Consider the following 26,556-nt stretch of genomic DNA (forward strand, 5'->3'; position numbering starts at 1 on the left):
AAAAACTGTCTGACAATTTACAAAGAAACATAATGTACAAATTAGTATCCAGTAAACTGTAAAAAGACTGCATCGTCTTCCAAAAACTCCAAGTAAGAACTTCCCTGGTGGTTCTATGGATGAGAATCTGCCTGTCAATGCAGGGGATATGGGTTTGATCCCTCATTTGTGAAGATTCCACATGCCATGAATCAACTAAGCCCAAGCGTCACAACTGAGCCTGTGCTCTAGGGCCCAAACCTGCAACTCCTGAAGCCCATGTGCCTAGGGTCTGTGCTCTGCGACAAGAGAAGCCACCGCAAGGAGACACCACAGGCTGCAACCAAGAGTAGCTCCCACTCGACGCAGCTGGAGAAAGCCTGAGTGCAGCAACGAAGACCCAGTGCAACCAAAAATAAATAAATAAATAAAATTACACACATTAAAAAAAAAAAACAACAACCTAAGTAAGACGTAAAATGGTAACGCCTTCTTACAAGATCCACTGCCTACACCCCTGTGTTCATTACCTGATCAGCAAACTGGGTCATGTAGCGCTGTAGTCTGGTCTGGTTGTCAGTCTGCTCACACATTTGTACCAAGATATCAAAGTCACAGTATTTTTCTGCCAATGAAGCAGCCCATGGGTACTGGCCTAGTGTGACTGTGGGAATGAGAACAGATGGGAAAAAAATCCTGTTAGTGAAAACTTAATATGTAATAAAAAATAATATTCCTTGAAATTTTGCCTTTATTCCTATTACATACTAAAAGTAATTAATGGAAACCTTTCTAGTTACTGGCATTTAGTTTCATAATCCATATAAACTCATTAAAGATGTATATTCAGCCCTTCCTTCATCACTGCCCACCTAAGATGCTACTCCCCTCCTTCACGTAGCAAGACAAGCTCCTCCTCTGAATCTTGGCTATGACAGTCTGGCTATGTCCTCTGCTGCAGTCTCATCACCCATCCACACCCTCTAATGGCCCTTATCTGCTCTACACTATGGTCTAGCCATTCCTATGAATGTCTCAGACGGTAACAAGTTCTTTGAGAGCCGTCTCCACACGCTGATAATTTATTCCTTTGTAAATCATCTTCAGCGTTGTCTAGGAAACCAGGTAAGTAATGACAATAAAGCTGAACAGATGAACACAGAAAGACATACATATGAAGTGTTGCTTAAGTTCTCAGCTACAATTGGGTTAACAATGTTGTACTGAATACCACTGCCTGAATGATCTGACTCCTCCATTAGTTCTGTAGACTCAAAGACCCACAGCCCTCACTATTAAATATGCACTTACGAAGTGGAGATAAGAGATCTGATCTTTTCTGTAGGTATTCCATTTCCAGATTGCTATATCTTTCTTGATCACTGGATTTGTCCACAGACTTGAGCTGACAAACATAACCATCCAAGAAGCCATCAATCAGTGCTACTAACTGCTCTGTTAGAACGTTTCGGAGGTTGCTGTCTGCCTGAGGATAAACCATCTTCAGGACAGTCCTATGCTGGCGCATTATTGCTGTTCGGATGCCGGCAGGACCGCTGGTTGCTGTGAAATCACACAAAATAATAGGACAAGTAAGGGTTCCATAATGGCTACAGGGAAGACCAACTGCCTAAAAATTACATCCTGTCACCTTTGATGGAAAAAGAAATCAAACAGGGGGTCAGTAGACACTTGTCTATGTACTGCTCAAAACCATCTTCTCTATGGAGATGGCCTCGGCAGAGTCAAGTAAACCTGACTCTTCTTCCTTCTAAATTCCTTTAATCCTACTCCACTTACTTCTGTGTGTTAAATCAACATAAAATATAGTCACTACTTTCAGGGCCTGCTTCTATGAATAACTATACATACTAAAACCTACTAGATACACAAGTATCAGTTAAAAAATTAAGCTATAGAGACAGCTGCAAATTATTTCAAGGGAATAAAGTGCAAAAAGGGAAAAAAAGCAGATCATAAGATCTGCTCATTTTGGAGATGTCACTTATATTATATTTTATTTCATTTACAAACTTGTACTAGGAGAATAATATGACTTCTAAAAATAACAGACCATTAGAAATATATTTTGGGAATTTTGGGACATCCTAGTGGTTAAGAATTCACCTGCTAATGGAGGGACACAGGTTCAACCCCTGGTCTAGGAAGATTCCACATGCCACAGAGCAACAGCCCGTGTACCACGACTACTAAGCCCACATGCTGCACCTACAGAAGCTTGTGTGCCTAGAGCCTGTGCTCCGCAACAAGAGAAGCCACTGCAACGAGAAGCCAGCAAATGGCAACGGAGAGCAGCCCCTGCTAGCCACAACCAGAGAAAAGCCCGCATGTCCTTGTGTGCAACAAAGAACCAGCACAACCCCAAAAAAGAAAAATATATATAATTTGAGCAACTGCTAATGAATCTGAAATTTGGGATCAATGCTTGCAATCTCACCTGTCCATGGAATATACTCAGGTTCTTTTTCTCCTGACTCTTCTCTTCTATACAAGGAGTTTCTATTTTGTCGATAGTGACTAGCCGCTTGGAGCACGTCCTGGAAAACGAAATGTGTTATCTATCACATGCCGGAAATGAGGGATCCCAGGATCTCTGAGATTATCTGAAACATCAAGTTCTATTATTACAAAAAATTACTCAGCACAGGCCTGTAGGATTACTTTTTGATTCTTTCTGCATTTGAAATTTGTTTTACTCCATAATCTAACTTCAAGTTTAGAAAATTATGGTAACCGAAGTAGGAAAATCATCACTATAATATCCATGAGGTAAAATTAAGTGGAATGTTTTAAGTGAGCTTTTGAGTAATTAAAAAAGAGAAACTTATTTGTTGTTTCTCAGTTGCTAAGTGGTGTCTGACAATTATTTAGATAATTACAATAAAATTAATACATTTACAATGATATATATGTCCTTCTCCAAAATAAAAGCTTTATTCTACCAAACAGAAACTTTTAATATGCATGAGAAACACACTCAAAATGTCTGCTAATTGACTGATAAAATTACTGATGTTTTCCTAACTTTTTGGAATTAACAAATGGCTAACCCATTATGGACTGCTGGTGATGCAGAGTAGGAATATGGAAACCACTTTCTCCTCTGTCCATGGCCTGGGCTTTGATTTGCTAGAATCTTCATATGTTTGTACCTTGAGAATACTGTTCACATTGATCACCACCTCCGCCCATTCAACTGATTCCATGGACATGTCCTTCAAGACTTGTTCCTCGTGCTCCAGTAAACACTCACAGATGGTATCTACCTGGGACGCCTGCAGAGGACAGAGACAGCACCCACTAGTAAGAGGAAGCATGCTGACAGTTGACAATCACAACTGCCTGGAATCGACCCAGCAGGCTTTTCTCACTAAGTTACATCCTCTGCTTAGCAGTCAGGGGGATAGTCAGTGACAAAAACAAATTTAAAAACCAAGGAAAGCTAGAATCTCCTAACTTTTAAAAGGTAGCGAGCCCAAATAACAGTCTGCTAAATAAGCAAATTCTGAACTGTTAGCAGGTAGACTTTTTATTTAAATATCAAGTCACTGAAATATTTGTTTATTAGAGTTATGAAGGCTCAATGCCACCTTTAAATAGTATCAGGTTACAAATAATGTCACATTACACTGTAAGACCCTAAACTAATGAATTAAACCAATGAACCAATGGATAAAAATAGTGATTCAACTGGCTGATGAACAGGCTAATTTCTTTCTTTGAGGAATTTATTTTCTTTAGACATAATAGAAATGTTTATAGAATAGTAGTAGCTACATTGGAGAGGGTGGTGGCAACCCACTCCAGTACTCTTGCCTGGAAAATCCCATGAACAGAGGAGCCTGGTGGGCTGCAGTCCATGGGGTCGCTAAGAGTTGGACATGAGTGAGCAAATTCACTTTCACTTTTCACTTTCCTGCATTGGAGAAGGAAATGGCAACCTACTCCAGTGTTCTTGCCTGGAGAATCCCAGGGACAGGGGAGCCTGGTGGGCTGCCGTCTATGGGGTTGCACAGAGTCAGACACGACTGAAGCGACTTAGCAGCAGCAACAGTAGCTACATAGAAACTAAATATATAACTTATAACTGTTCTTTTCTTTTTTTATCATTGATTATTAACATATAAAGGTAACTGAGGAAAAATGTTAAGCACTGAAACATTTGCTTCCAGTTTCAGCTCACAGTTAAGCTTTCACCCCCCTTTATTTATCAAGTGGATATTTACTTGGTAGTTAGCATTGGGCACACAAAGATAAGAAGAAATGGAAATCAGATTTGCTGCTCTCAAGGAGTTTACAAACCAGTTGAAGGAACAAGACGTAAACACATGCACAATGCAGCCCAAATAAAATCACTGTCTTGCAAATCTTGTTCTTCCTTTAGTATTTCTGATGTCACTCAAAGTCATCCGAACAGCCAGAGCAAGAAACCTCTGGCACAATGAATTTGTAAGAGTTTTTTATACTGTTAATGTGAAAAAGATAATGAAAGTACATGTGACATAGAGGCAGAAAATAACATAAAAGCAAATAAAATGCCAAAACATTTGCTAAATACCCTTATCACATATGTTATGTGTTCAGTGGTTTCAAACATTGCTCATAAGCTGTACCAACACAGTTGGAAGCCCTGTTCTGAAGCTGTGAACTCGCTTTTTAAAGCCCCAGGAGGTGTGGGGCCGCTTCCCAGACTGGAGGCAAGGTGGAGGCTGCACCTTCAAGCAGAGTCTGATCTTTTACCTGGACTGCAAGATCACCTTGCCCACCAATCAGAGCCTAACGTGGGTTAACCAGTTCATCTCTTAAAATGCTAATACCTGTCTGTAATGTAATTTACCACTTCCAAGTGGATGGACAGGTAAAAAGAAAAAAAATTGATACATATTAAACTTATGAGTTCCTTCTTCAGTTCTCTTGAATTCTCTTTTTTCTTGAACTCTTTTTATTACGATTATGCCATGTGGAAGGACCTTTAGAACTTTACCCAAAGACCAGTAAATATAAAGAGAAGTGAAGATAAATGGTGATGTAAACAATCTTAAACATTATCATTTTCTATATGGAGTATTCTTTTGAGGAACCAATCATATTTAAAATTTTTTTCTCCTGTCATATCCTACGGTACTACTCATCAATTATGTACCAATCTAACTGATAAGTTTCAGACTCTTCTTTTTTTCCCCCAGTTAACTGGAAAATGTACACATACTCAATTAACCTGTATGCTTAGTACTTTGATCTAAAAGTTGAAAAAGGAATCAGGCTCTTGCTCAATTCAATCTGTCATTAATAATTTAAAAAAAACCTTTATCATGTAAAATTATGTATGAATAAAGACAAAAAGGCGGAGAAGGAAATGGCAACCCACTCCAGTATTCTTGCCTGGAGAATCCTATGGACAGAGGAACCTGGTGGGCTACAGTGGGTGGGTCGGACATGACCTGGTGGGTCGGACATGACTGAAGCAACCTAACACGTAGCACATCCTAGATGTTAGCACTGATTACCAAAACTTAATTTCCATTTTCCATAGCTCAAAATCTTAAAATCCAGGGGATGAGCAATTAAATTATTTTACTTCTGTTTACTTTCTCTGGTGACAATTCTGTCATGCCTTAAGTAGGAGAATGTCCAATTCTGGCTAATTTACCAGTTATGCTTATCTTATCCAAGTCCACCTAAGTAGTGCTGTCCCTTCAGAATATTATGAACATAAGTGATTTGATAATTTGTTAAATTACTGAGTGCACCTTCCCAATAAAAAAGAAACTGGTCAGGAGCACTGTTTCTGCCTGACCTGAACTGAACTGTGCTCACGAGCCACTCTCCCTCCACTCACAACTGAAGATCTGTGCAAATGCACCAACCCTGCCATGTGGCTGAGGCAGGAAAGGACAATTAAGACATTGTATCTGGAGGACAAATCAACCTTCTCCTGTCCCATCCTCAGTGGGTATGAAGAACAGTTATGGGACATGTGATGTCCTGCGACGCCACAGGACCTGGAACTACCCTTCTCTTTATGGTGACTGTAATTTAAAAAATGACCCTGTTTTGTATTTTTTTCTACAACATATTTTTAGTGCATCTTTTTCCTTATTAAATTCAATATTCAAATAAAAAGGTGAACATGGGGGAAAAAGACAAAAAGGGAAACAAAAAATGACAATAGTTTGGTTAGATAATAAAATCTGAGGTGAACTGTCTTTCTTTGTTTTAATTCAGATTTCAGGCATACTTCCTTGATTAAAAAACAAAATAAAACAGAAAAGTGTTTTGCCTTACATTCCCTAGAAAACAAGCCCAAACGTATAAAAATGATGTCTTCTTCAGACTAGATACATTTATGGAGTCAACAGATCTGAACATAGTTCAGTGTCAAATTATTTTCAGGTTACAGTACATCAATATTCAGAATAAAAAAGACTCTTGGCAGAGGCTACTAGTTGCTAGATTATAGCTAAATTGTAGGAGGAAGGAAACAAAATTAGAGGCACCAAACAGAGAAGTTTCCCAAAAGCAAAAAACAATTCCACATTCCAGAGTTGGGGGAAGGCTGGCACTGTTTCTAAACTCAGATAATGCTACAAAGGTAGGAGGGAGTTCCAAGAAGGACTATGAACTCCAGAAGCAGCCTATGAGCATGCCCAAAACACTGCTGCAGGTGGCTCAGAGCAGGGCCTGTGGTCCCCACTGAGAGAGCTGGCCCCAGGCCGTGGTATCAGTGTTCACTCATGGAGACGGGAGGCAGCCCTGTCCTTCACAAGGCTGGGAGCACTCACTCAGGTACCAGAGCTGTGGGCTGGCTTCCAGCATCTTCATCTCTTCTCCCTCCCAAGTTTACAGGAGGTTTTCTTTTTCTCTGAAAATAAATCTGAACCTCCAATTAAAATAAATAAATTTATATTAAAAAAAAATAAAAGTGAAGTGGAAGGACTTCCCAGGTGGCCCAGTGGTTAAGAATTCGCCTGCCAATGGAAGAGACAAAGTGGATCCCTGGTCCGGGAGGATTCCACATGCCACAGGGCAACTACTGAAGCCCTCACATCTGGCGCCTGTGCTCCACAACAAGGAAAGCTTACACACAGCAATGAAGACTCAGCACAGTCAAAAAAAAGATGCAGAGCAGGATCCTAGCAGGCAGCTGAGAAGAGTTTAGAGAAGGGACTATCTACAAAGCAATGGGCAGGAGTAAGGCCACCCAGACAGGATAGCCACGACTCGCTCCAGGCCTGAAGGGGCACTGGGATGGAGCAGCTGCTGGACACACAAAGAGCGCAAAGAGGAGGCTGGCCCAACAGCAGGCACAACAAACAGGTAGAAGCAGCAAGGAAGGAAGGTGGGGGCAATGCTCCAAGCTCTGACCCGATGGTGCTGCCGCTCCATCAAAGCCAACAGAAATGGAGGGGCAGGGGAGCCCACTGTGGAGACGCCCTCCAGGGCAGAGTCAAGAGGGATATGGAGAAGCACAAAGACAACATCAGACATGACAGAGAGGACTTTGTTGTCAACTTCCCAAGCTCTCATTTATAGGGAAAGTGATCAATGAGTGATGCTTCTGAGTGATAATTTAACCAGAGAACATGGAGTTCAATTCAAAACTCCACGAGATCTGTCCTCAACCCTCTCCTTGCTGGGGGTCCATTCAGTAAATGGCAGTGCTCCAGAGTCATGCTAAGGGGAGGAGGGGGCTCATCTCACCTCTCTAAAGAAGACATCTGCAGGGGTCAGGTTGGACGGGACGTCACAGTCCCTCTTGTTCAAAGCCATCAGGATCACTGTGTTCATGAGGTCAGGAAGCCTCGAGTGGTGGTTCTTGAGGATGATGGCGGCAGCCAGCTTCTCGGCATGCTCACAGAGCAGTAGCCGCGTGGCCATCGGCATCCCTCTCACTGGAAAAGTGCTGAGACGTCTAAAGAGGCCAACCTTGTGGAAAGAAGAACATGTGTTCTTAGCATTCAAAGTAAAACACAGGAGGATGCAGTCTATTTCCACCAGAAGCACAGTGGGCAGAGAGAGGCTGGCCCCAGTCTCCCCCAGAAAAATCTCCTGCTGTCTGTCTTTGGGGCTGTTACACACACACACACACACACGCAACCAGCCAGGGCAATTTACAGCTATAAGAAAGTACAGGTGTTTCTTTTCTAAGATTACAGTGACCCCAGAGATTCTGTCAACTACTGTTGTCTCTGCCTACCTTACTCCTCAAATTATTGCTTATGGTTATCAAAGAATTATAAAATTGTTCTTTTCTACCTACATTAATCAACTCCCCTCAACTCCAGACCTTTGGAACTAGAAACTCAGCAGTCTTCATGTTCCAGAATCCTAAAGCCAGGAGGAGGATGGGGTCTGTAACCCTCTGCATCAGCTGTCTCTTTACTTGATGCCTATTTCTGCCTCAAGAAGGAGAGTTTATATTTAAAACTATTTCCGTAGACACAAGTATGTAGTTGTACATTTTCCCTGATTATTAATGCAAATCTTTCAATGAAATAAGCTCTAAGTATTAAAGGAAATATAAAGGCGTGGGCAGAGTGGGATTTTAGATCAGACATTCCTTTGCCACAGACACTGCTGCCAGCAGCTGTGCGACTCCACGAGGGTCTGAGCCCAGGGAGGCTGTGACGAGAGAGGCCGCACCAGCTCCAGCGCCACCGCTCCCGCCCTCCAAGAACGAAGCGCTCCCTTAGTGTAGCGTCTTAGGGCCACGGACTCCTCCCATGCCAACAAGCCCACCCTTTGGCAACATGACCTTGCCACTTCTCCCATCTAGCAGCAGAATCAATTTCCCAATCCCTTTCATCTGGCCTAGCTTTGTGACTTATTTTGACCAATGACACTTTGGTGGAAACAACAATATGTGATGCCTGAAGCCTACAGCCTTAAGTTCACCTCCTTAGAGTGCTCCCCAGAGGAGAGCACTGGCATAGGAGGCCAGTCCAGCCTAGAGGAGGATGAGACTAGGGAGGAGGGAACCAAGAGGCCCCAGGAGATTGAATAGCACCGCCTGCTAGTCAGGCAAGACACCTGGGGACGTGCCAGCTCAGTCAACCCCAAATGTGGTTCAAGGAAGGGGCCCATGGAAGTCAGCAGGACTACCTGTCAAACCCACCGAGTTGTTTTAGCTTAGTACATCCTGGGGTGTTTGTTATGTATTAATAGTTAATTGATACACTTGACAATTACATCAGGAGAAAATGTGTTTTTTCCCCATTGATCTGTAGCCCACCTAAAATACTAAGAAAAGGAAGAACTCAATGACTAAATAAAGTTGTCTTGTCACAACAGTAAGAGTAGACAGGAGCCAAACCGTGCATTAAAAGTGAAGCGGTATGCAGGATTAGAAACAACCAAGACATTTCTGGAATCCTCTAGAACCACACTGTCCAATAAGGTAGCCATTATCCAACAAAGTGGTGACTGAAATGTTAGTCAATTAAAAAAAAAAAACCTTCAGTTCCTCAGCTGCAGCAGCAATTCCAATTACTCAGCAGTTGCTTGGGACTGAGGCTGCCACCACTACACAGTGCTCTGTTACGGAGCTGACTGCAGTCTTTTTAACAGAGGCGTTTCTAATGTGGGAGAAAAACACAGAAAAATGGGAATAATCTAACTTTTCTGGATTATGCCTTGGAGACACAATTGATCAACAAGGCAAGGATGGGTGATTTTATGTAACAACTCTGTCTAGCAACAAAAACATTGTCTAATTTTGGGCACAATATAAATGTGAATTTCCCTCTCCCTTAAAAAAAGAGGAATACTGGAGAATGGCATTGAAACATGTAAAATATCATGTATGAAACGAGTTTCCAGTCCAGGTTCGATGCACAATACTGGATGCTTGAGGCTAGTGCACTGGGACGACCCAGAGGGATGGTATGGGGAGGGAGGAGGGAGGAGGGTTCAGGATGGGGAACACATGTATACCTGTGGCGGATTCATTTTGATATTTGGCAAAACTAATACAATTATGTAAAGTTTAAAAATAAAATAAAATTTAAAAAAAAAAAAACAGAGAAAAAAAAAGAGGAATACTTTAAATGAGTACTTGATGCTAAGGGCACCTCGAAATTAAACATCTACATATTAGAAAAACCTGTCATCACCTTCAGATTCTTCACTAATGATTCAAAATCAACTCAGGAAAACCTAAACTTTACATAAAAGTACACAGTAGAACTGAATGAAAAGCAGGGTGTCATAAAATGTAACAAGGAAAGTTAAAAGAACATTTTTGCTAAAGTATACTATTTTTCTCCTTTTCATCTTATTTCAATGCAGCTTTGATTCTTGCAGTAACAGGTCCCTACCAGCCCTAGAATTATTTACTTAAGTCAGCAAAGAAAATGGACAATAACAGTCATGTCCCACCCAATGAAACACCTCAGAATTAGCAAGAAAGGGTCTCCTGCTGTCATGAGAGAGCCACAGAAGGCACAGCAAAGTCAGGAGTCCAGCCATTCGGGGTTCACAGCAACTGGGATGCTTACTTGGTGGATGAAGTCCATAAGGAAAGAGTGGGCTTTCATCTTGTCTTCTAGCTGGTGGAGAATAATCAAGGATGTGTTGCTGAACCCAGGTGCTTCTGGTGAAACAATAACAAGACAAACACGTGACACGCTGGCTTGCCAACAACTACTGTACTAAAAGTGAGAAAAATCTGTACAAAAGGAAAGAACTGACCTTTCAATGCAATTATTAATTACATTACCCAAGAGGTTCAAAATTTATAGGAAACCTTTGGGGCTTTGATAAAATTCATACCACAGTTATTCAAAACAGAAATATATTACTATTAGCTTCATCACTTTGTATTATTCTAAGCCTGACAGTTCAAAACAGTCAAAGAAGGTGAGCACTGCTGTTTCCTTCCCAAGTCTCCAAGGAGCCTATTGCTACTTACTAGGTAGGAAATTAGGGAGACAAAGGATTCTTGAGACAGTTCCATGGTCCTTGGGAACCACCGGGTAGCCCAATGCTGCCTGGAGGGTAAGAGGAACAATCTGGAGAAGACCCAGGGCAGAACATTGCCCATTTCTACAGGCCAAGGTTTGATCACTGCTGCTATTAGAAAAACATATAATTTCTATTGACCAAATTCAGGAGTTACGCTAAAATTATCATTTAATTTGGGGCTGCTGCTGCTGCTACTGCTGCTGCTAAGTTGCTTCAGTCGTGTCCGACCCTGTGCGACCCCATAGACGGCAGCCCAACAGGCTCCCCCGTCCCTGGGATTCTCCAGGCAAGAATACTGGAGTGGGCTGCCATCTCCTTCTCCAATGCATGAAAATGGAAAGTGAAAGTGAAGTCGCTCAGTCGTGTCCGACTTAGCGACCCCATGGACTGCAGCCTACCAGGCCCCTCCATCCATGGGATTTCCCAGGCAAGAGTACTGGAGTGGGGTGCCATTGCCTTCTCCGGTAACTGCCAAATGTTTACCTATGCCACCAATTTCCTTTTAGAAATAAAATGCTGCCTGTCTGGCTGCAAACTAATACAATTATGTAAAATTTAAAAATAAAATAAAATTAAAAATAAATAAATAAATAAATAAAATGCTGACAAAGCTAAGTAGAGCTAATTAATCTACTTCAGACAACATGTAGGATTTGCTCCAATGTTTCCTCTGTTTCTGTTCTACTATGCAGATCTGTTCTGAGCCCTTTCTGTGTGTGTGCATGTGTTTATGTAAGTAAAATAGATGAGGTAGGGTTTTTGTTGTTGCTGTTCCTTATTTTGGGTGTGCTGCATGGCTGGCAGGATCTCAGTTCCCTGACCAGGGACTGAATGAGGCCATGGCAGTGAACACTCTTGAATCCTAACCACTAGACCACCAGGGAACTACCTGCACTGAGCCCTTTTTAAAATCTGCTATAAGTAAAGTTACAACCTTTTACAAAATACTGAATTAAAACTAAATTGTTTCATAAAATAAAAAAAAATATGCACCAAGAAATGCCTGAACAAAAAAACCAGAATATTCTTCTCGAAACAGACCTCCCTGCAACATTACACTTCAGATGCTCCTACCCTCAGGCACAGACTCAGCCCATCGCGGATCGGAAGCTGGGTAGTCGTCCAGCAGGTCCACGCTGATTTGGGTGACAGCTTTGTCTAGCTCACAATCGGAGTCCAAATCAGAGTGAGAGCAAAACAGCTCATCGACTATCATTTGAGCATGACCTAAATCTTTTCTGAAATAAAATTAGGAAACAAAAGTATTACAACTCAAAGTACTAAATTCACCATGAAAGTTAATTGTGAAGTTAAAATCCCATATGTTAGCCCAAAGTTTATCACTTTTAATAACATTTATTTAAAAGGGAGACAACAATTATCCATTCCTTAATTCAACAAATATAAGCTGAACATTTACAATATGCAGGCTCTGGAGACAGAACAATAAACAAAACATCAGAACACCGTCCCAAGACTTCACAAAGTCTACAGTGGCAGGAGGAGTAAGACAAACAGGCAGTGACACACACACAGTCGGAAGCTAACAGAGGGCCACAGAGCACACGGAGGAGAAACACAAACCACCAGCGGGGCAGGGAGCCTTCTTGCAGGAGAAGGTGCAGGAAGGCTGGGGTGACTGCAGGAGGGAGACACAGTGGCAGAGACAGGACCCGGCACACCTGCGTCAAGAGAAGTGAAGGCCTGGGGAATGGCGATCACCCAGAGAGGAGAGAGGGAAGAAGGGTCCAGCGCAGACCTCTCAGGAACACCAGCAACTGAAGGACAGTGTACAGAAGGTCTCAGAAAACACATGACAGAGTGTGAGCTTAGAAGGAAATGTGATTTGTTCCAGTTTTAAAAGATCATTCTAACTATGCTATGGAGATGGGAGATCAGACATGAGGGATAAAAATACAGTGTGGAAGTTACTGCAGAAATTTATCCAGGCAAGAGAGGATAGTAGTTTCCACTAGCCGTAGCTGCAGCAGAGAAGGAGACAGGTGGACAGCTTTGAGAAAGAGATACAAGAGGGAAATTCTGGCCATTGGTTAGATCTGATATGTAAAGATGAGTCTAAACAATTGAATGTGGCTGGAACATAGGCTAGGAAAGAAAGAATAATATTTGGAGAAGACAAGCACAATTTCAGATGTGTTACAACCAGCTGCCTGTGGAATACACAACTGCTTTTGAACATTCATCATTATATGTACTGGCCCAGAGCAAGGTAGATTTGTGTTTCTTCAGCAAATGAAGCCTGGGAAGGAGAAAAGATTGTGCAGGGAGTAGACAGAGGAAAATATGGAAGACAATAACAACTGGAGACAAATTTTCAGGGAGTTTAGCTATAGACAGGAACAAACAAAAGAGAAGCTAGCTCAAAGGGGGACATGAAGACTGGTCTTTTTTAAGACTGGCATGTCAGAGATATAGGACAGGGTAACTAAGAGAGTTCAGTCTCAAGGGAAGCAGGACCCAGTGGCACTCAGAACAAAGACCGAGACTGGTCTCAGGAAGAACACGTCTTCCTGCTCTCCAGGGAGGTAAGGAGAAAGAGGAGCTGGGACGCAGGTAAGCCTGTGCATTACGGTAAGTACAGGGAGCTGTCATAATGGCTTCTGTTACCCCTGTGGAACAGGAGGCTTAATCAACTGCTGGGGGGGTGAGGGGGTGGAAGGGTAGAGGAGAAATGGGGACAGAGGAGGTGAAGAAGGGCTGAAATGGTCTCTGGGCAGGACAGGAGACAGAGCTGATCAGAGAAACATAGAGGAACTGCCAACAAGTGTTAAAGGCAAGGTTGAAGCTGTAAACCTAGTTGTGCTAGAGGTTACGGGAATGCAAAGTGTGCTACGGCAAGATCACTCAATAATGAACTATTTTACTCAAAAGACGAGGTTTCTTAAAATTCTCACGAACAAGATTTTATATTTATACTGAGTTCAGCAAGATGAAAATCAAAAGAAAATTAATTTCAAAGAAACCATAATAAAAAATAGTAATATTACCTTCACAAAAAACTAAACAATAGTTTAAAGTTCTACCCACCAATTTGGGCCCCATGGAAATAATCCTGGTTGTCACAGACTGGGGGAAAAGGATGCTACCAGCATCAAAAGAGAAGAGGCCAGAGATGCTGCTAAACACTCTACAATTCACAGGACAGCCCCACAATAAAAATTATCTGGCCTCAAAGGTCAATAGTGAGAAGACTGAGAAATGCTGCTTTAAAGGTATCATAATTTCATTTGTGAAAAGTCTTAATTTTTTAAAGACTATTGGCTGATACCACCCCAGAAATGATTACTTGTTAACCTCATGGTACTTCATGCTAAACAGTATAAGTAGAAGGCACAGTTGTGTTAGAAGCCCAAAAACACCAGTCCTAAGGTTACTATACTTATCAGCACTTAAGGTCAGGGACCCCTTTTGTACTTAATCATCTTCTCCAGTAAAACATTTAGAAATAACTATGCTGGGTTGAATGGTGTTTCCCCCAAATCCAAGTACACTCAGAAACTCAGCATGTAACCTTATTGGGATATGAGGTTTCTGAAGATATGATCAGCTGAGTTATGATGAGGTCATCCTGGACTGGGGTGGGCCCTAAATCCAATGACTGGTGTCATTACCAGGACGTGTGAGGACAGGTGCTCAGGGAAGACAGCCGCGAGTGACAGTGGAGACAACTGAGGGGTGCAGACGTGGCCCAGAGAGCCCGTGGCCAGCGGCCACAAGGAGCCAGGGAGGGGCAAATAATGGTCCTGGCCCAGAGTCTCAGAGGGAGCTGGCCCTGCTGGTATGTTCATCTTGGACACCAGGCCTCCAGACCTGTGAGAGAATAAATTTCTATTGCTTTAAGCCACCCAGTTTGTGCCAATTTATTACAGCAGTCACAGGAAACTAGTACAATGACTCTATTACCATACAAATGTTGAGAAGAGACAAGACTGTCAGAGCTGTTAATTAAAGGATAAAATTATACAAGATAAAATCATAGTATTAATCCAAATCTTGGCAGTCAGATTGAATACTATGCAATAAAACAAAATTAAAAGAATATCACATAAAAACAGAAACCAAAAACTGACCTAATGGTGCCCTCCTCTGGACAAGAAATTAAGCTTAGCAGACCATCACTACAATGGCCCAGAACTTTCCAGACATGAGTGCACCGCCCCTTTCAAGCTGATGCCCCTTTGTGAGAGGGCGCCTCCGTGCACCAGACACCACTGGGAGTGGAGTTACGGGACCATGAGCTGGGAGTGAGGGGAATGGAGGCAGTACAGTATGAATGTCTCTTAAAAACAAAGATTTGCTGAACCAGAATTCCAGAAACGATAAGCGGTCTGTCCAGTCTCACACAGCTAACTAGGGGCAGAGCAAAGGCTGGATCACAATTTTCCTGAGTGTTACTTCCAACATAAATGGAATGCACAACATTTAAGGAAGGTACCAGACACATACTATGCAGAATGTGTATGGGGGACAAGCAGAGATGACTGTACCCAGTCAGTAAGTGTGACGGGGCGAGTGCAGTTGTCTGCTCCACCCTGTGCATACCCTCTTGTGAGCGTCCTCCCCTGGGGGGCTCCCCCGGACCTCGCCAGGGCCCCTGGGATATTACTAAGCATGACCAGATAGAGACTTGAGGAGCACTTATGTAGCAATGCTTGTTGTTCTCTCCTGCTCCCGGAACCCTGAGGCTTGAGAGAGGCCAGGGCAGCCTGCTAGATGAAGATACACCATGTGAGGCAGATGGAGCTGACCAGTCAGGGCCCCCAAAACGTGGGCAAGTGTAGCCAGACAGCTGGCTACTGACCTCAGACCACGCATGAGCTCAGGCAGGACCAGGAAACCTGCTACCCCCAGCGTAACCCTGAACAGCCGAACTGCAGGGCCAGAAGCTATATTAAGTAAGCCAGAGAGTTCTGTGCTGATTGCCACAGTACAAAACCCGACCACCAGGCCAACACTTCACAACAGCTAGGATGACCTTTTGTATGAAACTTCACTGCCTTCACATCCTACATAAAAGACGCTCACGAGCTACCTTTGCAGCTACCATTTCTGGTGCTACACTGCTGCAACACGCGCAAGGGCTGTGTTACGCCACGCTCTTCCCAGCGGGCCGGAACCCTCCCCTGGCTACCAAAATCAGAGCCAGAGGTTGTTAAAGCACCAAGGTTCGATGCACAATACTGGATGCTTGGGGCTGGTGCGCTGGGACGACCCAGAGGGAGGGTATGGGGAGGGAGGAGGGAGGAGGGTTCAGGATGGGGAGCACAGGTATACCTGTGGCGGATTCATTTTGATGTTTGGCAAAACTAATACAATATTGTAAAGTTTAAAAATAAAATAAAATTAAAAAAAAAATAAAAAAATAAAAATAAAGTATCAAGCTCAGAAAAACATCTAGGTGATGGCATCATTCCTTCAACTCACTCCCACTAGTCAACAAGCAAGCAGCAAATGTCAGTAAAGTGTCCTTGGACATCAAAAGAGCCATAATTTTAAAAACTTGTTATACCTGCAGAATTGCAGAAAAGCAGCTTTGAGCAATTTGGTTTTATCTTCCTGGGCAATAGGTTCATTCTTGGTAGAAGTATCAAAAACCACACTCTGTAAAATAATAAACTATAGTTTAGAGTTGAAGGTATAAGAATATTCTTAGTTACTACAAAAAAAATTAGACCAAGCTATTAGGAAAACAACACAGACACACAAGCTGTTTGCCATACTCTCTGCATCAATGACTTATATACTTCAGACATTTATGGGAACATCAAATGATTAATTAAAGTCCTACAGAAAAGGTACATATAATTCAGGAATTATATTGTGAGTAAAATTATTTGGGGATTTCATCACAACACAACCTTTGGATAGGCTTACCCTTACATCACAGAGTATATTTCTAATCATAATGGTTGATTTCAAGCTTAAAGAAAAACTTACAGAAATTGAAAAGAAATGGAATACTGTTAAGATAGCTTCAGAACATATAGCAGGATTGTGAAAACTACATGATTACAAAATAATGAAAATTTTTCAAAAAGTTACTTTCTGTTGAAACTGTTACTAAATCATTTTCACTTTGAATTACACAAAAAGTCTATATACTTTACGTATTCTTCAAACAGAAATTACTCAAAACAGTATTAATGCTTAAAAGAAGGATAAAAATCTCACAGATTATGAGCTTCAAGATGACAGTGAAAAAAATAACAGTTTTTACCCCACTCTCCCCTCAAAAATCATCCCAGAATACCAAGAAGAAAAACCCCCCACACATCTGTGGTTCTAGCTACACAAAGATGGAAAGCAGAGGAAAGAGCCCCAAGTGACAGAGTGGGGAGGAGACCAGGCAAACTCGAGCGGTGTGGCAACAGATCCCAAGGACAAGGAACAGACAGCAGGCACAGGGTTTCTACATGTGACTGGGCAAAGCTAGAGAGAAAGACATCTACAGAGCTGCTGGAACATGTTGGGAGATTAAACCTGATATCAGGCAAAAGTAAGCAAATATACAATTAGTCCACTCTAAGCATCACATGAAGTTGTACACTAAAGAAATATAATCAGCATACTACTTCACTCTGGACTGTAAAACAACATTCACACTGCCATTAGAATGGAACAAATGTATACTGGAATCATAAAGGCAAGGCAGAGGAGTGTAAGTTACCCCAAGTCCTCATCTTCAAAAACAGGAGGTCTACAGATGATGAAAAATAATGAATGAGAGACAGCAATATACACATATTACTTAGAAATATGGAGGAAAACACCAAAAAAATAAAAACACCTAAGAGACTTAAAAGTAGTTGCTTCTGAATAAGAGAACAAAGGAAATGAGAGAGATAAAAGAACTAACGTCTTCATCATAACTCTTAAAACTGTATGACTTTCAAACATTTGTGGGAAATAGTCCAATAAAAATGTTTAAATCCTTTCTAACAGGCTTCCTTGGTAGCTCAGTGGTAAAGAATCTGCCTGCAATGTGAGAGACGTGGGTTTGATCCCTGGGGGGAGAAGATCCTCTGGAGAAGGAAATGGCAACCCACTCCAGTATTCTTGCCTAGGAAATCCCATGGACAGAGGAGCCTGGAAGGTTACAGTTCATAGGGTCGCAAAGAGTCTGACATGACTTAGCAACTATACAGCTACAGCAAAATCAACTATATTAAAAAAAAAAAAATTATGAAACCATGTTACCTCATTGCCTGGTCCAGCAACTGAAGATGCTAGGGAATCTTCAAGATCTTCTGCTAATATGGACACATTTTCCCTTGAAGTAATAGACACCAATCCACTGTTTCTAGAAAAAAGGATAGGTATACCCCCGCAGGAACCAGCTCCTAAAATACTGTCTCCTAAGAGAAAGGAAAATACGCAATCAAATACATATTACCAAACAATACCCTCCTAAATCTACTTCCCTAAGCAGAAGATCCTGCTGACAGCCTTTACTGTGTTACTCCTACTCTGAACCCAGTTATAACCCTGCATCAAGTCAAGGCTCCTCGCTATCTGCAGAGGCAGGCTGAGTCCTCCCTGGTGCTGTGCAAAAGCAGCAAGTACAGTGAACCAAACAAGAAAATCATCCCGTCTGCAAGACACAGAGCAACAGCTCGTCAGTCCTACTCTGACTTACTGAGTAAGCCAACGGGAGGGCAAGGAAAAGGTCTAAGTTTGCCTGCAGCCTTAACAACATCCCACCCAACCAGTCAAGGCTCTGGGGCTGGGACCAGACAATCAAGGTGCCATGCTGCTGCTCACCTGGATTTTGTCCTTTGCCCCTTCAGATAAATACTATCTGCTTGTTTTCCCTACTCCTGGTTGGCTTCCCCCAACACCTCCCTCCCCCGCCACCCACCACAGCCCCCTTGCATGAGTCCAGTGCCTGGGACTCTTCTCACCCAGGGGTCTGAACAAAGTTGTTTAAAGAATATCAACTCAGAATAAGTTGATTTACCAGGAACAAGCAATTACTTCTCTGAGCATAAGTTCTTTCCTTCTTGGCCTCTTCTGGGGAAAATGTTACTATTTTCTGTCTATAGTAAAACTGGGCTCTACCACCCTGCCAGTTTCTCAGCTACTGTAGGTATGGTACTGAATTATCACAGGTATCACACTTGAAGCAAAGCTTATGCAAAGAGAACAAAAACTTCTCAGAATGACTAATGAGTTCCTAATTCTACTTTCTAAAACTGATTACCCACCTTGTGTATTAAAAACAATTTTCTCCTGAGGAAGAGAAAACTTCCCAGTTCCTGTGGAGCACATGTAGACAGCATTTTCAGTATATAGACAGGCAGTCTGGTTTGAAAAGTTTGGGACCATCAACCGACATATAGTCAAGTCTTCAGACTGAAAATTAAAGATTGCATTTAATAAGAATTGAAACAAAAAATACTTTTGTATGACTTCATAATTCATACTTTTGTACACTATCTCATAAAAATGATAAAATCATTCATTGATTTTCCTCATTAAAATTACCTGAGATGATTTACAAAACATGACAGAAATAAGTTTATAAACATCAATCAGAGAAATCATTTGCTGAGTTGCAAATAACTAGCAAAGTTTGAAAATGTTTCCATGGTAAGATTTCAACTAAAAAGCCTATTAACAAACATGAGAAAAAATAAAATTAGTTCATTATTTTAGAATTTAGAGATACTTTTAAAACAATCCCTGATAAATACTGTTTCTTTCTTCACTGTCCAGATATCAAGCACAAGAAAACTGAGATAATTTGTTCATATATGAAATTAGAGAAATAGAAATAAGACTTAGTCATAAAATTAGCAAAAGCTCAAAAGGATACTTTGTTTATTAAAAGAATTTTACAAACATAAAAGTGGAATCCCATGATTTAATTCTCAAACTGTCTTCTTTATCCCTTTCACATTGTCTGTGAAAAATTTTAACACTGAGTGTATTTTTCTTGTATAATCAGAACACATAAGATTTATTTCTATTTGAAATAAAAGATCAAATTAAGATTTCCTTACAGTAGTCAGTTATGCAAATTGTATTAAGAATAAGTTCAACAGAATTAGATGCTACACAAAGTTAAATGAAGTTAACCTTGTGTAGGCCTCTCCTAAATAACAGCAGTTATTAAACAATGTTAAATTGCCATCAAGAAGCTTAAAATTAGCTTGTCTTTTTAAAAAATTTACTTATTTTTAATTGGAGGATAAATGCTTTACAATACTGTATAGGATTCTGCCATATATCAACATGAATCAGCCACAGGTATACATATGCCCCCTCCCTCCTGAACCTTCCTCCCACCTCTCAACCAATCCCACCCCTCTAGGCTGTCTCAAGCATTTGCATTCTCTGTGTCATACAGCAAATTCCCACTGACTACCTGATTTTACATATGGTAATGTATATGCTTTAATGGTATCCTTTCAATTCGTTACTCCCCACCGCCCGCCCCATCCCCTCATGTCCACAACTCTTGCCTTTTAACTATTCACATGAATTTTAATAAATATATAATGCAGTTACCTACAAATATGATCCTATTTGAGCAAAAAGAGGATTTTTCTGTAATATACAGCACACAAAACCAAAGTCCAATTCCCATCAAGTTTCTTCCTATTTTTCACTCTGCAGTTCATCGTCAATATTTTCTTTCTACTCAGTAATACAGAAATGAAAATCCCTTCAGAGCTACAGCAGGAGAAACATGCGGCTCACTGTCAAGGGCTCCCACTCTCACTTCTCTTTAGCTAAGGCTGAACAGAGGATGAGTACGAGACGGCAAACAGAATGCACTGCCTAAACACTGGCTATTTAAAATGGGAATTCCGTGGTGGTCCAGTGTGGACTAGGAGCCTGCTTTAACTGCTGAGGGCCCGAGTTCAATCTATGGTCAGGGGACTAAAACCCTGCAAGCTGCACGGCGTGGCTAATAACAATAAATAAACAAAGGGATTTTACTTTAAAAAATGTATTTACATTTGACTGCACCAGGTTTTAGTTGCGGCGTGTGGGATCTTTTATTACAGCATGCAAACTCTTAGTTGTGGGATGAGGGATCTAGTTCCCTGACCAGGGATTGAACCTGGGTCCCCCTGCATTGGGAGCACAGAGTCTTAGCCACTGAACCACCAGGAAAGTCCCCCAATAAAGAGATTTTTAAAAAATTAAATTAAACATATTTCTAAGCCTTACAGGTGAATATCTCAAAGAATCTGACCTTGCAACAGTTAGGGAGAAAAAACTCAGCAAGTTACTGTCACTTGGTCATTTAGCTTGTAAACAGAAATCTTACCTGAAAAGGTGGATTATACTGAGTGACTTCCACAGTCACTGCATCTGACATTTGGTAGCCATTATCTTCTACTGTTATCAGAGAGTAATAGACAAGGCAGGGGCTGTCTGCCAGGTGCCATGCTGCTGCCAAAATTAGGAGCCCATCGCTAATCAATGAAAAAGAAAGATATACTGTCTCTTTGGAAAACAGTTTGGCAATTTCTTAAAGAGATAAACATGCATTTACCATATGACCTAGCAAGCCCAGTCCTAGATATTTACCTAAGAGAAATAAAAACTTATATTCACACAAAAACCTGTGTACAAATGTTTTTTTACTCATAATTGCCTAAAAATGGAAACAACTCAATATCCTTCAACTGCTGAATAAACAAATCCTGGTAAAGCTACTCAGCAGTAAAAAGGAAGGAACCACTGAATGAATATCAAATTCATTATGCTAAGTGAAAGAAACCAGACTCCAAAGGCTTCATACTGTATGATGCCATCTACACTACAGGGACAGAAAAGACATCAATGGTTGCCGGGAACTGGAAGTGAAGGAAGGGGTTGAAAAAGGAGTGTGTGCATGCATACTCACTCCGGTTTGACTCTGTGACCCTACAGACTATAGCCCATCAGGTTCCTCTGTTCATGGGATTTTCCAGGCAAGAATACTGCAGTGGGTTGCCATTTCCTCCTCTAGGGGATCTTTCCAACTCAGGGATTAAACTCATGCCTCCTGCATCTCCTGCACTGGCAGGCAGATTTTTTTTTTAACCCCTGAGCCACCCAGAAAGCCCCTGACAAAGGAGTTCAAAGTAATTTTTGGAGTGATAGAATTGTTCTGTATCTTGATTGTGGTTGTAGTTAACTGACTATGCACTCGTCAAAACTCACCAAATTATACACTTTTTAGTGTATATTTACCGTATGTAAAATATAACTCAATAAATCTGACGTAAAAAGACCAACAAATCATCAAACACAGGGATTAGCAAAGTGCAGCTCTCAGGTCAAACTGGCCACAGATGAGTTTCTGTAAATGAATCTCTCCTGCAAGTGGGCCATGCCCACTTGTCTGTGTGCCATCTATGGATGCTTTAATACTACCACCGGTGGAGTAAAATAGCTGCAACGAAGACCACATGGTCCCTAAAGCCTAAAAATATAGTTTTGGACCCTTTACAGAAAAGGTTGCTAACCCCTGATCTAATTCGCTTTTTAAAGTTTACTTTTGTACAGAAGAAAAACATTTTGGCTTTACCTTTAATAACCAATCATAGAACTGCTACTGTATATTCAAGCTGCTGTATAGGTGAAAACAAACTTTTTTCCATCTTAAAAATGTATGTGGTCCTCTTAAGTCTATCAAAGTTGTTGCCCCCAACATAAAAAAAAAAATTAAATGGTCTCTAATCTCAACTCCTAAAACATTTAGTAGCATTTTTAACAACTTTCATTCAAGTTTCAGAAATATTAACAGGATGGCAAGCACTCTCTACCGACAACTAAAAATAATAAAGCAAGCTACTGACTAGATGACATGCACTTCACATCAAGCAGTCCTGATACAGCTCTCATTTTCTCCACTGTTTCCTTTTCCCAGCTCCCCAACTCTTATCATTTCTACCTGAATTCCCTCGAAAACTTCAACGACACTGGTCCAAATTGGAACATACTGGCAGCGACCTAAACAGCTCCTGGATGACAGCTAAGAGGGCAGTGAGCAAGGCCACAGAGAACTCAGTCCTGAGAGCCCTCCTCTGCACTAGGTAGGGAGGTAGAGATGGCCATGCCGTGGTGAGTCAACTGAAGTTACTCCACAGACTGGATTGCCATGCAGTGAGAGGTGCCAATGAGGCCCAGAGACATGGCTAATAAAGAATTCCTCAGGAAGTGGTGCTTAGATCAGCTTCATTTGACATCTCCATCAAAAAAAAATCTTCATGATTAAAATAACATGAAACTATTTTGGGTAGTAAAGATGATAGAAAGATAATTAATTTGCAAATCAGTAAAAACTTCAACAATTGATCAAGGAGGAGCAACAAGCATGAGGGAGACTCATGCTTCTTAAACAGAAGACACCTATCCAGACATGGAACAGTCTACAAAGATCAGTGGAACTTGAGGATACAGAAAATGATGACTGGATCATTTGGAGCAATGGTGGCAGGGGGCCAAGAAGGAGAATGAGAACTGCATCTCACAGGCCCCACAAGAATCAAGTCATGCTGGCACGACAGCATTCTGTGTCTGCCTCAGCACAGCAAGTCCTAAGCATGCTTCTCTGTGCTCAACCTATGTCTCCATTCTGAAAATTACATGTGAAAAAATGTCCACATCCTCTTCCCCACAGTTGGCTGCATCCTGGCACCAGTTCTAAACTTATGATGGAGGTCCAGTAAAGATAAATTAAAACAAGATAAACTGTATTTAATTAAAATGTTTTTGGAAATTAAGCATATACATTATTTTTACTTCTTTGATAGTTTACATATAAGTTTTTCAGAAATTACAAAGAAGGATCCTGACAAGTCTCAACAGCCCACGACAGAAAAATTAAATAGCAGAAGTGTAAGCCAAGAAACAAGTAGAATTTGTTCCACTAAACTAAATTACTCTAAAACACATAAAAATTATCCTAACTTCCAATAAGCTGTGTTTTAAAGAATTACAAATCATATGTTTGCACTCATTATAAACGATATCACAGAAGCTCTATTATAAATGGCTTTTCAGTTCTATATGACCATAATATTAAAGCTAAACAATAACATGGGATTAAGTAGCTTTATCAGACTAACTTGAGATCTTAAGCACCATTAAGAGCATTGGTTCTAAGAGGAAATTCACTCTGAGTGACTCAGTCATAAACCATGACTGAGTTCTAACTTGTACCGCCAGGACAAAACCTCATCCATCCTTCCTTTATTCAATACAGCCACAAACTCAGGCTAAAGCTCCTTCAGCAACAAAACAAGGACGGGAGAAGAGCCCCCAGAATCTCCACTGAGTCAGCAAAGACGACAGCATGGAACACACCCAGCAGCAGGGCAGGCAGCCCTCAGAAGCTCCAGCTATGCGAGCAGAACAGATGATCCCTAACAAGGGCAGACAGCTAATGGGACACTCAGTGGAAGGCCGAAAACTGCCGACACTTCTGAAATGAATTAGCACTGCCAGACAAAGTGATTCAATAAGGCGGAATAATATAAGATTAGGGTTAGACACATTAGAAGAAGAGATAGCAAGGGTGCTTATTATTCTATAACAAACATCGATCTGTTTTTCCAAACGACTACCTATGTTCTGCATGACAAATGAATTGCTTACCAGTTTTGCTTCAAATCCAAATACCGAATGTTGACCCCTTCTTTAATAGCTTCATAGTTACTTTCAGATCCCTACATGAAAATATCAACAATGTAAGCTCCTTCAGTATAAGAATCATTTCTTTTCACCTTTATATTCCCAGTACCTACTAAATTGCCTCATCCACAGTAAGTCAAACTTATTGAATGAGTAATGTATGCATTTAAAAAATTAAGTAAACCAGTGAGTCCCAATACTTCTAAAGATTGAATACTCCATCTCTGCTTATCTGATGACTAAAACTTGGTGTATTACACTGAAATGTGTTCTAATAAATACAACTAAAGGAACTAGCAATCTTATATAAATAAAAATGACAGAGATGAATGTTACTGTTCCTTACCCAGATAGCATCAATAATGTTTTCCTTCAGGACTCTATTTATATCCCAACTATGTGCTTGTTTTTCTGAAGAATCATCTAATTCCCATTTACTGATGTTTGAACTTGTCAGGCTATAAAAGCTGGCTCTCTCTCTATCCCAAAGGACACTTGAAAGCTGTATGGAGAGGAGAAAAAAAGTTTATAGATTATTAAATTCTAATGTCAATGATGATTTTCCTGAAATTAAAAAATCATATATTTTGTAGCTATTTGATTAGTAATCCTAGTAGAATTCTCCATTTAGGATTCAAGGGAAGAAGTGATCCTGATATACACCTTGAGAGTAAGGAGGATTTTCACAGGCAGAAGGCCCAGGAAGAGCCTGGGAGAGTAGGGAGGCAGGAAAGTCAGAGGCTCTTTAAAGAACAAAACACAGTCCTGCTAAACTGGAATGTGGATTATAGCTAGGAAAGAAGCAAAACTAAGGTTCACACACAGCACAGTCTTGAATGTCAGTTTGTAAACCAAGTAAGCTAAGGAGATAATATCCATAGCTTGTGAGCACAAGAGCTGTGTTACAGGAGAAGGAATCTGGAGGGGCGTGTGTAGTTCCACATGGTTATATCACTTCATCTTCCTTGCTTCTGAAGAACACATCTACCCCAACTTAGAAATTGCATATATATGACTGCTGAACTAAAACCCTAATTGCCTACACACACACATAAACACACACACACACACACACACACACACACACACACCAGGATTTTATACCTGGGTCTCTGAAAAAGGTGACAGTGCCATTAGAAATAGGTCAAAAGAAAAATGAGTTTTGTAAGTCAATAGGAGAGAAGAGAACATGAGCAATTTTTTTCTAGATATGTTAAGGCTTAGGTTCAAAGACCATTTAAAGAATCAGATAATGATAGCAACCTGAAATCAGGTTGGGAAAAGCACAGTTTAATAAAGGATGTGGTACTGCAGTATTTAACAGGGCTAATGCAAAGGGACCTGCTGCATAGCACAGGGAACTCTGCTCAGTGTTACGTGGCAGCCTGGATGCAGGGGGAGTCTGGGGGAGAACGGATACACGTGTATGTATGGCTGAGTCCCTTTACTGTCCACCTGAAACTGCCACAGCACTGTTACTCAGCTATACTCCTATAAAATAAATGTTTAAAAAAAGTTGGGGGCAGGGGAATGTGCTCTCAGTTCACACAGATGTGGACATGCATCTGTCGCTGAGCAGCTTTGAACTTTGGGCAATTTTGGTAGCCTCACTGAGGCCATTTCCTCAATTATTTAACACAAATGCAACATGAAGCTCTATACATTACAGATCACAATAATTACAGGAGATAACACACACAGGGCACCTGGCAGAGCAGATGCCCCCACATGTTAGTTTCCAGCATCTTCACTCACTACTCCACAGTCTGAGGCAGAGCCCAGCAGACATCATTCACACACACAGCTGGAGGCTCGGGGGTGCAAACATACTTTTGGTTACGTCTAGAAAGCAAAACTAATCCTTAAACACATGCATAGCTTTACATCATAGTTTTAATTCAAAAAATGAACTTATGAGATAATCTATAAAATGTAAGA

At 41.1% G+C, this 26,556-nt stretch overlaps 1 protein-coding gene across 1 annotated transcript in view; it reads right to left on the bottom strand.

Moving 5' to 3' along the window:
• NUP133 (nucleoporin 133) overlaps positions 1-26,556 on the bottom strand; it is a 56,905-nt gene that overhangs the window by 18,868 nt on the left and 11,481 nt on the right. Inside the window, exons 7-19 of the mRNA XM_006063055.3 lie at positions 24,965-25,120; positions 24,583-24,653; positions 21,263-21,410; positions 19,188-19,335; positions 18,181-18,338; positions 16,493-16,584; positions 12,037-12,200; positions 10,497-10,591; positions 7,702-7,926; positions 3,153-3,275; positions 2,438-2,537; positions 1,291-1,542; positions 510-643 (exon numbers count right to left, since the gene is read on the bottom strand). Coding sequence (XP_006063117.2) covers positions 510-643; positions 1,291-1,542; positions 2,438-2,537; positions 3,153-3,275; positions 7,702-7,926; positions 10,497-10,591; positions 12,037-12,200; positions 16,493-16,584; positions 18,181-18,338; positions 19,188-19,335; positions 21,263-21,410; positions 24,583-24,653; positions 24,965-25,120 — 1,866 coding nt within the window. The remainder of the gene's footprint in view (positions 1-509; positions 644-1,290; positions 1,543-2,437; positions 2,538-3,152; positions 3,276-7,701; positions 7,927-10,496; positions 10,592-12,036; positions 12,201-16,492; positions 16,585-18,180; positions 18,339-19,187; positions 19,336-21,262; positions 21,411-24,582; positions 24,654-24,964; positions 25,121-26,556) is intronic.

The sequence above is a fragment of the Bubalus bubalis genome, chromosome 4 (genome assembly GCF_019923935.1).
Source record: "Bubalus bubalis isolate 160015118507 breed Murrah chromosome 4, NDDB_SH_1, whole genome shotgun sequence".
Classification (NCBI taxonomy): Eukaryota; Metazoa; Chordata; class Mammalia; order Artiodactyla; family Bovidae; genus Bubalus; species Bubalus bubalis.